The 14,740-nt window shown below is 39.4% G+C and overlaps 1 protein-coding gene across 1 annotated transcript in view; it reads right to left on the reverse strand.

Moving 5' to 3' along the window:
• Positions 1 to 14,740, reverse strand: part of DNAH17 (dynein axonemal heavy chain 17) — a 137,070-nt gene that overhangs the window by 108,252 nt on the left and 14,078 nt on the right. Inside the window, exons 10-14 of the mRNA XM_087924917.1 lie at positions 14,570 to 14,686; positions 9,618 to 9,886; positions 9,273 to 9,468; positions 2,824 to 2,970; positions 212 to 320 (exon numbers count right to left, since the gene is read on the reverse strand). Coding sequence (XP_087781043.1) covers positions 212 to 320; positions 2,824 to 2,970; positions 9,273 to 9,468; positions 9,618 to 9,886; positions 14,570 to 14,686 — 838 coding nt within the window. The remainder of the gene's footprint in view (positions 1 to 211; positions 321 to 2,823; positions 2,971 to 9,272; positions 9,469 to 9,617; positions 9,887 to 14,569; positions 14,687 to 14,740) is intronic.

Below are 14,740 nucleotides of genomic sequence, written 5' to 3' on the forward strand. Positions count from 1 at the left end.
AACAAAAGGCCATAAGAACATAAGAAGGGCATTGCTGGCCCTTCTAAGCAAATTGGATGTCTCTGGCTATCCTTGCTAGAGAGAGACACAAAAATATTCCTCTCCTACCATTGTTTCCTGCAACTGATATTTGGAAGCGCACTCCCCACCACACCCAGTTTTGAAATAAAGAGTTGCAAGGCAGATCCCAGCTTGTAATAGATAAATGTACCTTCATTACTCCAAAACAGATTGGTCTCAGCTTTCTGTAGGCCAACATCAATTTCTTCCAACTCAGTCTCCACCAGAGGAAGTTCTACTGGTAAAATTGTTCTCTTGATCTAAAAATAGGCGGTTTATTTCAGGATGCATTCTTAGCTCATTTTCTAGATATATGGTATATATGGTCTTAATAGGGGCATGTTTTGTTTTAGACCTTATTCTAAACCAGGGTCCCCAAACTTGACAACTTTAAGACTTGTTGACAACCATAGCTGGCTGGAGAATTCTGGGAGTTGAAGTCCACAAGTCTTAAAATTGCTAAACTTGGAGACCTCTGTTCTAAACATTCAGCAAGTTCAAGAAAACATGCCAAGTTTGCAGACTTATATTTTATATATATATGCAGATATACAGATGATAGATAGATAGGTATAGACATATAGATATAGATATATTATATTTATTATATTATAAGAGCCATGATGTCGCAGTGGTTAGAATGCACTACTGCAGTCTACTTTTGCTGACTGCCAGATGGCTGCAGTTTGGCACTTCGAACCTGACTGGTGCATGATTGACTCAGCCTTCCATCCTTCTGAAGTTGGTAAAATGAAGACCCAGATTGTTGGGGGCAATATGCTGACTCTGTAAACTGCTTAGAGAAGGCTGTGAAGGGCCCAGCAGAGATCATATTACCTGAGGCTTCTCAGAAAGCAACAACTGAATGAGAAGTTGCTGGTGACCTTCTACCGCTGCACCATAGAGAGCATTTTAACATACTGCACCTTTGTATGGCTTGCCAATTGCACAGTGGCAGATAGGAAAGCACTCCAGAGGGTTAATGTCATTGCCCAGAAAATCATTGGTTGCCCTCTCCCCTCTTTGGAAGAGCTTTATAGCTCCTGCTGCCTTAAGAAAGCTCAAAACATTCTCAAAGATCCATCTCATCCTGGGAACCCTTTTTTTTGAACTATTGCCATCTGGCAGACGGCACAGAATAATAAAAACAAGGACAAATAGGCTGAAAAACAGCTTCTATCCCAGGGCAGTAACTCTATTGAATTCTGCTGTATAGTGCAGTGTTGGTGTGGTGTCATACCTCCGGTTCAATGTGTGAAGGGTGAAGGATGTGTGTTTATGTTTATTTTCATGGTCATGGTCATGATATGCACTGAAGATGGTGTTTGATTTTGTTGTACAAGGTGCAATGATAATAAACTAAAACTAAAAAACTAAAGCACTGTTAAGCGGTATATAAGTCTAAGTGCTATTGATATTGCTTATATGCAGTACAAGTTTTTATTTCCAGGGCTGAATTGTGGGGGGAAAAAACAAGCTGTTGCTTTCTTATTATACCTTCCAATTTATTCACATAATGAATGGATGGATACATGAAATTGTTCCTCATTGTTTCCTGACAAAGAAAGATGTGTTATGCCTCTTTATAACTTAATGGAGTTAAGGGAGGGAGGGATTTGTCTTAAAAGAGGGCAGAGGAAGAAAGTGGGAAGCTGCTAAGGTTATAACAGAAAGAAAGAAGAAAATATGACACTAGGAGATAGTTGCAACAGGGTTTGATTACTCCTACCATCTTGTAGTTCAGAAAGCCTAGATAAGAATTCTCTGAGTTGAATACTTTATTGCTGAATGCCAAGTCAGGGCATTGAAATATAGCCACTCAGGTCTGGATTCTGAATGACTCTGCATCACAGAGACAGGGTAGGTGACATTTGAAGAAATAATTTCTTCAAGCTTAGCCTGATGGAAGGCAGATTTCCAATTATCTGTTGTGATCTTTTCCATCATTCTGTGTGCATTTGGGACAGATATTATGTTTGGCCTCCCTTCCCAACCATCTGAATGTGTATTCTGAGAAATAGGCTTGGTTTTTTTTGGGGGGGGTAGTTTTAGCATTTGTTCTGACTATTTGAAACTACAGTGTATGATGGGAACCAGGATTTTGTCCAAATTAGCACCTGGAACTATTTATCAATCAAGGTATACTTGATTCCAGTTTTCTGTGTTTGGTGGCATAAAATTTAGGTTTAATAATTCTGTTGTGATGGACTGATCATTACCTAAGGAATGAATCATTATTCAGACCATCACTTACTGTGACTCAGAGCTTCCACAGATTAGCAACTAATGAAATTGGTTGAACTCAGAAAGATGGATTTGAATGATTCTATTAGATTCCAGACACAACTCAAAGACAGTTTATGAACTATTAAACATCTTGAAGCCTAACTGAAGGACAACAGAACTTACCTAGTTTCTAAGCTCCTTGGGACCTTTTCTTGAACCTCTCATTCATAGAGGGGGGCTTTCTCAGTGGTTACTAAATCAAGAATGAACTGCTAGGGAAGATTGTTACTATTCCACTGATGGGCAACCACGTTTTGATTAAGACAAGCTATTTGAACTTAAATTGACAAGCTGTTGAAAAAAGATTTGTGTGTGCTACAGTTAATGTCTAACTGGTGCCCTTTTTCTTTGAATCTTTATGAATCTTTATGCTTTAGTTCCAACTTTATTTTATCTCCGTTTAAATTGTTGGCCATACTGATCTCTATTTCTAGTAAAGGACTGTGATTTATAATCAGGTAGATGATAAATAAATACCTTATTGTACCAGCCAACAATGAGATCTAAGTTGTCCACAAACTTCTGGAAAGTTCCACTCTGAGAGAAGAGGCTGCCAGCACTGTCTGGAATTTCTTTTTGCTGCTGAAAGTTCAGGTACTTGACTTCACGGAGGACAGCTGAGAGCTGTATAGGAATGTAGCAGTGAGAAAAAACTGCTTTTACAAATGTAGTAAAAAAAATTGAACTAAAAATATAATGGGCTGTTGGCTGGATATGCTTGTAATACAACAGGAAGTATGTAAATGAACAGGGATGAACCAATCTAGTTTTATCTGTTCTGTCGCCAGTAAAGAGACTCGCAGACCGGAGTTGAATTCAGCTCTTTAATAATAACAGTAACTTCAATTTCAGTCGAACCGCAGCAGCCCTTTTTATAGCAGCTGCTCCATGGCTCATAACCAATGACATTTAGTTAAACTTCCCGCCGCTATTTGCGGCCAATCAGGTACTAATGTTACTAACCAATTGTATCGTTGCTTCTGTTAACCAATAGGAACATCGCCCTAGAAGTGTTTATTTAAATACACTACACCCCTCCCCTCTTGGTTCGTTCCAACATAATGTAGTTGCACAAGTAGGCGGGGCTCTTGTGAGTCCTTGTTGACCTGCACAGTTCAGTCCCTGTGTTGGTCTCCGCCGGTTCGGACAGGCTAGCCATCCGCTCCTCTCTTCCCTCTGGAATTTCCTGGGAGGGTGCCTCGACCGCGCCGCTTCGGTCGTGTCTTGGGATTGTCGGTCTTACTCGGCGGTCTGGGCTTGCTGGATGGGCAGCGTGGTCTCCTCGCTGTGTGTGTGGGCAGGTCGAGTTGGCCTGGCTGCTTCTCCCTTGAGGTTCCTTCAGCTCCTCTTGTTTCATGAAGTTTTCTAAAGGTAAGTTGTTTTTATTTTCTTTATTAATTTGTTCCCCCACCTCTGGATTTTTCATTATTGTCTAGGGGTGTTTGGAAAAATGTTTGTTCTGCATTTCTGGGAACGTCGGTGTCTCGTTCAATGTGTTGGGACCGTAGCTGGTCGATGTGCCGTTTCCATGATCTGCCATTGGTGGTTTCTAAACGATAGGAACGAGGGCCAGTGATTTGAGTAATCGTTGCCGGTAACCACAATGGTTCTCTGGTAAGATTTTTTGCGTAGACTAAATTGCCTGATAAGAAAGAGCGGTACTTACTGGATGAGACTGGTGGCTTTCCTGGGTTGTAGGTAGGGTGCAGTCTGTCCAAGTAAGATTGCAATTTTCTTCCCATCAAAAGTTCAGCTGGGCTTTTGTTCGTAATTGTGCATGGTGTTATATGTTGGATGGTGAGCATGGTGTTGAGTTTGTCTTGCATATCACTTCCGTCAAGCCTTTCCAGTGCTTCTTTTGTAAAACGAACCATGCGTTCCACTCTACCGTTCGCCACCGGTTGAGCTGGCACTGTCAAAGCATGTCGTATTCCATGTTCCGCAAGAAACTGTTCAAAAGCCACAGCTGTAAACTGTGGCCCATTGTCTGATACTACTACATCTGGTAGACCGTGGGTGATGAAAAGTTTTTTTTAGTAGTTTGGTGATGGCTTCTGTGGTTGTTGAACTCATGGTGATGACTTCCAACCAGTTTGAATAGGCATCCACAACGATTAGGTAAGTATAACCTTTTGTGGGGCCAGCGAAATCCATATGGATTCTTGACCAGGGGCCTCGGGGTGTCTCCCATTCGAGGACTAGTGCTGAGGGGGGGTCTGGAAGATTGGCATTTCTTACATGTTTTAACCCAGGCTTCAATGTCTTTATCTATTCCTGGCCACCAAATGTAGCTTCTGGCCAGGGACTTCATTTTTACTATGTCAGGGTGTCCTTCGTGTAGCATGGTTAGCACCTTTTCTTGTAACTTTTTTGGAACCACCACCCTGTCTCCCCACAAAATGCACCCTTTTTCCAGCGATAGTTCAGTTTGCCGGTTTTTAAACGGTTTAAAAGTCTCAGTTTTCATGTTTTCCGGCCAACCCCATCCCACCCAGTTCAATATCCAGCTCATCAGTGCATCTTTAGCCATTTCCCTGGTGATGTCTGATGCAGTGATTGGCCAATTTGGCATCATTTCAATTTGTAGTGTCTGTGTGGTGGGAGCTGGATCATTGTCGTGCCCTGGTAGTGGTGTGCGGCTTAAGGCATCTGCGTGGGGTATGGTTTTCCCTGGGCAATAAATGAGTTTGTAACTATAAGCTGCTAGAAATTCTGACCATCTAGTCATTCTTGGGGACAGGATATTGGGGGTTGCCCTGTCTCCGGCTAAGATTCCCAATAATGGTTTGTGGTCAGTAATCAAAGAAAATGTCCTACCGTATAAGTATTCTTGGAAACGTTTCACTCCCGAGACAGCTGCCAAAGCTTCCCTGTCTAGTTGGCTGTAGTTTCTTTCAGTTTTGGATAACGTCTTGGAATAAAAGGCAATTGGTGCTTCTCTGCCATCTGCTAGTGTGTGGCTGAGAATTGCGCCTATTCTGAAAGGCGAAGCATTGCAGGTGACAGTTAGAGGTAGCGTGTTGCTGTATTGAATCAATATTGATTTTGATGTGATTAGATCCTTAATTTTTTTGAATGCTGTTTCTTCTTGATGGCCCCATTTCCAGTTGGCTTTTTTATCGAGAAGTCTATGCAGTGGTTCTGCTACTGTTGCATTCTGTGGCAGAAAGATATGATAAAAATTAATGAGACCCCCAAAAGCCTGTAAGTCCGTTTTGTTTTGGGGTCTGGGGGCTTCCTTTATCACTCGTATTTGTTTTGTGTGGGTTGGATACCTGCTTCATCAATAAGGTAACCCACGAATTCGACCTGGTTTGTGGCAAGTTGGCATTTTTCTTTTTTGACCTTGAGTCCTGCTTCTCTAAATTTTGTCAGAACTGCCCTTAAACAATCTTTTAGTTGTTTTTTGTTCTCAGCAGATATTAATATGTCATCGAAATAGGGCACCACCCCTTTTATACCTTGTAGAAGGTGTTCCATTAGGCTCTGAAAAATGCCAGGGGCTACGCTTATGCCAAATTGTAATCTATTGCATTTAAATGCTCCTCTGTGTGTAACAATGGTTTGTGCCTCGGATGTTTCAGGATCAATGGGTAATTGTTGATACGCCTGCACGAGGTCGAGTTTTGCAAAAATTCTGCCTCTTCCCAATGAATGCAGCAGATGTTGGACGACTGGGACGGAGTATGCACTCTGTTGCAATGCGTGGTTCAGGGTGGCCTTATAGTCACCACAGATGTGCATGGACCCATCAGGTTTTATAGGGGTCACAATTGGGGTCTCCCATCTGGCGTGGTCAGTTGGCTCTAGAACCCCCTGAGCAATTAGTTTGTTTAGTTGTTCATCAATTTTAGGTCTTAGTGCAAATGGTACCCGTCTGGCTTTGAGTCTAACTGGAGCTACATTTGGGTTTAAGTTAAACGATATAGGGGTCCCACGGTACTTGCCTAAGGTCCCATTGAACACGTCATGGAATTCTTCTATCAGGTCTTTTTCCCAGTCAGTCATGGTGTTGTTGTTGATTCCTGTCACCTCGATCCTGAGCGGTTCGAACCATTCCAACCAGAGCAGGCTGGGGCGATCTCTGTCAACAATGGTTAATGGCAGGGTCTTGGTGTGCCTTTTAAAATTTACTTTGAAGTGTCCTAGCCCTACTACTGGTATTTTATTACCCTGGTAGTCCTTGATGATCAGGCTTTGCTTCTCAAGTTCTCTGCGTCGTATATCAGGAATTAAGTTTTTTATTGTGTTCCATGACACCATTGATAAATACGAACCGGAGTCTACTTCCATCTCGCATGGCTCGCCTTCAATCAGGATGTTGATTCGAACCTTCTTAGTGTTTGTTGTTCTGGCCATCCCGATTGTGATAGTTTGGTGCATTTCTTCCTTTTCATCTTTCCGTTGACTTTTTCTGTCACGGTTCCAACGGCTTCCGGTTGCCCTTTCTTTGTTTCTGGGAGGAGTACCGCCTTGTCCCCTTGAACTATAGCTCTTTTTGTTTTGGCATACCCTTGCGATGTGCCCCCGTTTCTCACAATGTCAGCATGTGGCATCCAGGAATCGACACTCAGATCTCGGGTGGTTTCCGCCACAACCTGCACACTGGAACTCGGATCTTCTGCTTCGTCTCCCTCTCCAGTTCCTTTCTGAGTAGAGTCTGTTCACTTCCTCATCTTCATCATCTGAATCGGTTGATGATCGATGTCCTCATGGTGGGAAGTCATGGCAGCGTGCTTTTTGGTTCCCTCTGACTTCTTCTCTTTGTTCATGCTCGGGCTGCCCGCCATATTCATCTGCTTCATTTTTGCTGCAGATTTCTTTTTGGCTTCAGCGGCAGCTGCTTCAGCAATGGCTTCATTGACGGTGATGTTTGGTCAGTTTAGTAGTTTGCTCTGTAAGGTTGCGTCTCTTAGTCCAAGGACTATGCGATCCCCCATGGCTTCGTCCATGTTGAGGAATTCGCATGCGCCCCCAATGTCTCTTAATGCTGCTATGAAGTCTCCAATGCTCTCGGCTTCTAGTTGGTCGTGCTTGTAAAACTCGTGTCTTCTAATTAGGTTGGATACGGCCGCTGCGTAATGGTTCCTCAACATCCAATTCAGGTCTGGCCATGCCATCTGTTTAACATCATTTGGTCTTGCTAACGCTTTGGCCATTTTAAAAACAGTTGGACCGCAATGCGTTAGGAATACAGCTCTCTTCCTTTGGTCGGTGATTCCTTGCAGCTCGTTGCTTTCTAAAAACATCAGGAATCTGTCAATGTACGACTCCCAGTCTTCTTCAGCTGGGTTGAACGGTGCGGGTGGCGAATTGTTGCCGACCATCTCATTGGTCCTTCGGCTGTTGTTGCCATGGGCTTACAGTCTTTGTCTCTTTAATCCCATCCTTGTCACCAGTATTCTGTCGTCGGTAAAGAGACTCGCAGACCGGAGTTGAATTCAGCTCTTTAATAATATCAGTAACTTCAACTGCAGTCGAACCACAGCAGCCCTTTTTATAGTGGCTGCTCCATGGCTCGTAACCAATGACACTTAGTTAAACTTCCCACCGCTATTTGCGGCCAATCAGGTACTAATGTTACTAACCAATTGTATCATTGCTTCTGTTAACCAATAGGAACATTGCCCTAGAAGTCTTTATTTAAATACACTACATTATCCTTTCCTATAATGTTCAAATATGTTCAATTCTGTTTTCCACATAAAGATGTATGTAGCTAATATTTAAGTCTAATTGCTATTCATGTTGCTGAGGAAGCTTCCCTTTCAATGCACAACTATAAGGATCCAAATTTGGGGGTGATAGTAACTAAGGCCCATTTCTTTCCATCCCAAAGTTTCAGCCTGTATAAGTAACTCTTACAGGTTTTACTGAGTAGCAAAAGGTTTTGGATATTCAGTAATCAAATGAATAACATATTGTCTGATGTACCAATACAATCAAGGTACTGTAAAGCTTGAAAGCTCATAAACCAATCTGATCGATGTCATTTAAACAGAATTAATTTCAAAATCCTGTAATGTACTTCTTTCTGCTATATAACAGACTATCATTCTGAGAAAGATTCTACTAGGATCAGTCATTGCATACTAAAGAAGCATCATACATAGATGTTATGTCTCCCCTTTAAATGCAGGAGGGCAAAACGAAACAAGCAGTTCCAAAATATCACAAACCAAAAAGCAAACTCTCACAAGAGGACCGATGAAGTATCTTCAGTCCTCAGCAATAAATCCAAACTCTGTCCGGCAAACCTGATGTGGCTATAAATCCCAAAGCCTCAAAGAGTCCACTTCAAGTGTTCACTCCCAAAAAATCACTTTGCTTCTGGCAAAGCTCGCCAGCCAAGCTGTTTCCTTTTATCCTCTATGGGGGCATGTTAATCTCCTTAATTAGTCACTGGCTCGACGCCTCCTCCCTAATTGAGATTGACGCCTCATCCACCGTCTGTTTCTCACATCTAACCAGGATCTTTCAAAACTCTCCTCCTCGCTGGAAAACTCTTGCATGTGTTCCTGGTTAGCTATTCCCGGCTGTTGCTCAGCCAGAGGAGAAGAATCAGAGGAGGTCGAAGGTCCTGACATCTCTATTAAATCAGGTTCATCTCTCCTAGTTAAATCCATTTCCTCATCCTGACTACAATCCAAATTGCTCAGCAGTGCTGGCTCATAATTCACTGCCATGTCCTCTTCGCTTGAGCTCACATCTGCCAACGGAACAGATTCCAACTCCGGAATCACAACACATAGATATTAGATCATACCCATCATTCCCAGATGGAAGAGTCAATGCTGACTGAGTATCAGAGGAACTGACAGTCCTACACATCTACTGTCTGCCATTTTGGAGAAGGCTAAAAACTTGCAATCAAGCTGACCATTGAAGTGAAATGATGCTAGCATGCTTCTGCTTTCTTTACCAACCTCTTTGCTGAAGTTGACACGAATAAGTCTTGTTTCTGGATCTCTTTGGATCAGTGGTTGCTCTAGATTGAACTGGCAGTCTCTGTCAACTCTGGCAATCCACTCTGCATAAATTCTTTCACGGTAACCTTTCAGCAAACGTATCATCTCATCATATTTTCCATATATCAGTTTGGCTTCAGAACTGACCATTACCCTGCAAAGAGGAAAGAAATCCCTCAGTTCCAGAAGGGAAATAGAACTTATTTAACATTAGCTTGAATAAAGCTAATAGCTTGTAATTCTACTCCAGGGAAAATATTACTAAAGACCGGACAGTCTGTAGAATGACAGATTATTACTTACGGATGATCAATGGCATGCAACTCTTTCCTTGGGATCTGCAATCGTTCCTGGAGTTCTAAAGCCCATTTCAGTTGCCCAGCAACAGGTGGCATATTTTTGCTAATGGGAGGCACATGATCACCAGTTTGAGCAGCTTCTATCTGGGCATCATACAAAATCTTTGCATTGTCCAATTCAACATCAAACATCTCCAAAAGTGTAGTGTAGTGGGGAGCGGCATCTGCTTTGATCAATGGTCGTTCCAACAGAGATGAAAACATATGGATTTGCTGGAGAAGAAAAGTGGTACAAATAAGTGTGTGTGCGTAAGTGTGGGTGTATATACTTATACATATAGGGAATATATCCCTTAACTTTCAATATACATCTGCAGAAATGTTTTGAGTTCTTTAAGAAGTGCTATTTTATCTCCAATATTGTTTTTTTTTCAAATGATATTATTCTGTGACTACTAAGTATGTTCAGAACTGTATTGAACAGTGCCAGTAAAATTGCTGAGATAAACAACAGTAATTAAGAGAATTACCATGCATATTTATGTGTGCGTATGAGGAAGTAAGCGCTGATGATATCAGTGGCAGTAGCCTACATGGTAAATGGATAAATAAGATTGGAAACTTAAAGATAACAAAAAGAACCAACTGCCTGTACAAAATAACATTGGTTCCACTGTCTTCTTTTGTGCTGTAGTGGTACGATTTGCAAGTTATTGAAGATGTACAAGAAAGTGTGAACCAAGGTGAGTTCCGGTTTGTCAGGCTTCGGCAGCAGCAAGAATTCGCAATTGTGCGTGATCCCTGCTGCGCTCGCCGCTGGAGTGCCTCCGATCCAGCTGCATTTGGAGGCTATAGTTATCCCGTAGAGATAACTGAAGACAGGGGAGATCCAGGCAGGGGTCCGGGGGCATCGCAACCCCCTTCCTCAGCTGGCTTAACTTCCAAATGGCCACCACAAAGAACCTCTCAGCTGGACAAGTTTGTGCAGGAGGAAGTTGAGAAAGTGAAAGTTTTTAGCTGAACCGGGACAATAAGTAACATCTGAATACCCTGGAAATTTAGCTTTCTAAAGGATACATTGTTTCCCAAGAAGATCGTAAAAAGCTGTGGATGAAAGTGAAAAGGGAAAGTTTGTTGTTGTATTTTTCACTCTCCTTCCCTACAGAGATAGCAGATGGAAATCAGAAATACCCACTTTGGCAACAGAAGGTAACTAATTTTGAAAATTAAAGCCAAGGGGACATTAAAGATTTCTGAACATTGATATTTAAAAATCAAAATCTTTTTGCTATAAGTGGGAAGGGAGAGGTAAATGATTTATACTAAGATTTTGCTGGAGGAGACTGCTTATAAGATCAGAGACTAAACTGCAATAAGATTTCTAAAAAAATCATTTTGGAATTGTGTAATTGAACTCTACCCCAGGAAGAGAAAGTATTAAAAGAAGAAAGTGCTAAATGAAACAGTTTGTGTTGATTTTGATTGCTTGATGACTTTGGGACTTTTGCAAACTATCTTTTGAAAGACTAAAAACATTTGGATTGTTTTTAAAAAAATCTCACAATGGCATTACCTGTGGAAGAATTGAAAATGGAATTTAAAAAGCTAAAAGAAGAGGAACAAGAAGGCAAGGGCTCTTCTGGATCTGTTTTTCACTTCTTAGAAATGGCGATTTCTACTTATCAGGAAATACAGTAACAAAAAAGCTGGGATGAAGAAGAAGAAGCCATCTTTAATGGACAAACAACTTTAGTTGACGAAGAAAAGGGAAAAAGGGAAAAGAAAATGGAGAATTCAAGACCAAAAAAAACAACCAAGAAAGGGAAAAATAAGGTGAAAAATCGATATAATGTCAGAAAGCAACAGAAAAGAGGAATACAACAGAGAGGGGAGACTAAGAGGGTGGAGATGGAGAGATGGGGGGGGGTAAAAAGGCTAGATTCGACAAGAAAAGAAGGGAAAAAGGAAAGAGAAGTTATAAAGGCTTAAAACAAGATGTTAAAAAACAGGGTTTTTTTTAGAGACAAAGGGTAAAATACAAGATTCTGCAAAAGTACATAAGATTGTATTGTAGTATTTGTATTTGAAATAGAGTTAGAAAATTGGAATATTATATGTGTTAATAGAATATTGTAGGGAATGTGTAAAATGTCTAAGATTTAATAATAGAGTTTAATTAATTAATTTGTTATGGAACATTGTTTTTACTATACTATAAGCTTTTTATGTTTTTATTTTAAAATGTTACGTAGAATGTACTAAGCAGAATCAGAATGGAAATTATGTATTATTTTAAGTGTTAAATTTGGGGGGAAAATAGAAAGGCATCATACTTCAACCACTGATTACAGGAAAAAGTTTGTATTAAAGAGAAAAGATAAATAGATAATTGAAAAAGAACGGACAAAAGATACAAGTATAATGATTTAAATTGAGATGAAGTAAATAAAATAGAATTAAGAGAGTTAAAAGAGGGGAGAAGATATATAGAAAACTATAGAATGTTAAATAAGATATGAAATAGTATATAAGGTGAGCATGAATTTGATTTATGTCTGTACAAAAAGATGTAACTTAGGGTTAAGCCACTTTCTAAAAAGAAGTTTTATGTTTTCATGTAACGTGTTTTGTTTGTTTATGTTTGTTTATTGAGAATTAAGAATGTTGGATAAGAACATATGAAATTGTAAATAAGACAGATGAAAGTATAAGTTTAATGAATAAAATTGAATAGAAGTAAAGGGAAAAATAGTGAGAAGTTGGAAAAAGAGTAATAAGATATGAAGTTGAATACATAAGATGCACATTAAATTGTGTTTGTATGGAAATGTGATAATTTGGCACTATGCTGTACTTAAACAAGGTCTTTCATTTGTTTTGTTAAAACTTAATAAGCAGTTTTTAGAAAAGATGTTTTATGTTTTGTTTGTTTGTGTATTGTTTTTGAAAATTAATAAAATTTGTTTAAAAAAAAATAAGAAAGATGAAATTTTAAAAAAATCTAACAAATTAATTTGGCCCATTTTACTGTGTGCGTTTAATTTCCAATAAAAAACTCAGTGCAATGTATGTGTCAAAAAAGAAAGGAAGTGTGAACCAAGGTAACCATGGAAGAGATTCAAGGAATGCAACAGCACAAATAACAATGCCTCCATTGTGCTATATTCAGAGTGAAAGCTACTATCTGTCTCTTTCCTTGTGCTGCTTGGCCTTTAGGAATCTACTTCCTACACAAAGAAACTGGGACACAATATGTGATTTGTGCAGCATGAATCAAACTGTTCTTTAGAATATATTTTCCTCGTTCGTGGTAATAATGCTTTATTGCTATCTTATGGTTTTAGCAATTCTAAAATTTTGTAGCTATCATAAAAACAATCAGAGCTTACCAGGCAATTCCCTCTTAAAAAAAAAAGGGTCAGCATCATCTTACAAAATTGTTCTCTACTCCAAGTACAGTATTAACTCTTTTTGCAACAACTCATTATTTCCTTTGTTGTCTACCAATGTATTAGGGATAAAATGCTCATAGGAGTATGGGTGAATTAATATTTTTGTGCATGTAAACCCTGCATCATTTTTCACTGTTTTCCTCAAAATGATACCCTGACATCAGTGTTTTTAAACTGCTAATCAGACAAGGGATATTTATTTTTATTTTTCATTTATTTTTGTCAATTGCTTACAAGATAATAGGCATAAGAAAAAACATAGTTATGATTACATGGATACATATAAGAAAAATAAAAATATATATAAAAGAAACAATAGGACAGGGACGGTAGGCACGTTGGTGCGCTTATGCACGCCCCCTACAGACCTCTTAGGAAAGAGGTGAGGTCAATAGTAGGCAGTCTAAGGTTAAAGTTTTTGGGGTTTAGGGAAGAAACCACAGAGTCAGGTAGAGTTTTCCAGACATTGACCAATCTGTTGCTGAAGTCGTATTTCCTGCAATAAAGTTTGGTGCGATTAACCTTGAATTTGTATCTATTGTTTGCTCTTGTTATGGTTGAAGATGAAGTATTCATTGACAGGTAGGACATTGCAATGTATGATTTTATATACTATACTTAGATCGGACCGAAGGCGGCGTAGATCTAGGTTTTCTAGGTCTAGATCTTAAACGTAACAAAAGAACAGCCCATTTCTTGAAACTGTATTTTACTGATGATGATAGTAATGGAATATGCTATGAACACGATTACATACATTTCAAATCTGTATTAACTTCTGATAAATCTTTTAAAATCCTAATTATAATTAGTTTGAAGCAGGGAGATTTCATTTACCCATTTCTTGATCCCAAGATTTTGATTGTTAATTAAAATCCATAAAGTTCATTATTCTATGTGAAAGAAATCTGGTGCTTCTCATTGCAGACATTGTAAAAGGAGAATCATGTTTAGTCTATGGTAGACAACAACAAAAATTCTGATATAACTTTTCAGCCTAATAAATTTGCTTAATAGCCAAAACTTTCATGGACTACAATTGACATCTGATGAGTGACCAATAGTTCATAAAAGTTATGTTCCCTAATCAAATTTATTACTCTGAAAAGTGCTATTAGAATTCTTCTGATTTGTGAAACGAATAATTCTGGAAATACTTTCAGTCTGTTGTCAAGTCAGTAAAGTGTCCTCTATTCTCTGAAAAACAGACAATGGTGGGACTGGTCTACCCAATCTCTGGAGGACTAGGATGGAGTTAAATATATTGGTGGGGATTGATCTTGGGAGTTGTTTAATTCTGAAAGAGTCACAGTGATGCTATTCCATATTGACCACAGATTAGAAAAACAATTTTTGTTCTTCAGGTCAAAGATAGAACTGGAAAATCTTCCAGGTTAGCTGGTCATAAAAAGGGTTTTTTGGGGGGTAAGAACAGAAACAGCTGCTTGTCGTACTATCAGGTGTTAGATAAGAAACAGGCAAAGCTTCACAGGAATATGGGTACCTTGACAGCTGATTCAAAACTGGAACAATCAATAAAGCCTTGATAGAAAATGGTGCCCAATCGCCTATCCAAATCCTGGATTTTGATCTCAAACTGTGCATAATCTTCATCAAATTGCTTTAAATAACAAAAGTAATAGACCAAATTAGATCAGGCAATATCTATATATAT

This window comes from Pseudonaja textilis, chromosome 2 (genome assembly GCF_049901715.1).
Source record: "Pseudonaja textilis isolate UNSWEBS1 chromosome 2, rPseTex1.2, whole genome shotgun sequence".
Lineage (NCBI taxonomy): Eukaryota > Metazoa > Chordata > Lepidosauria > Squamata > Elapidae > Pseudonaja > Pseudonaja textilis.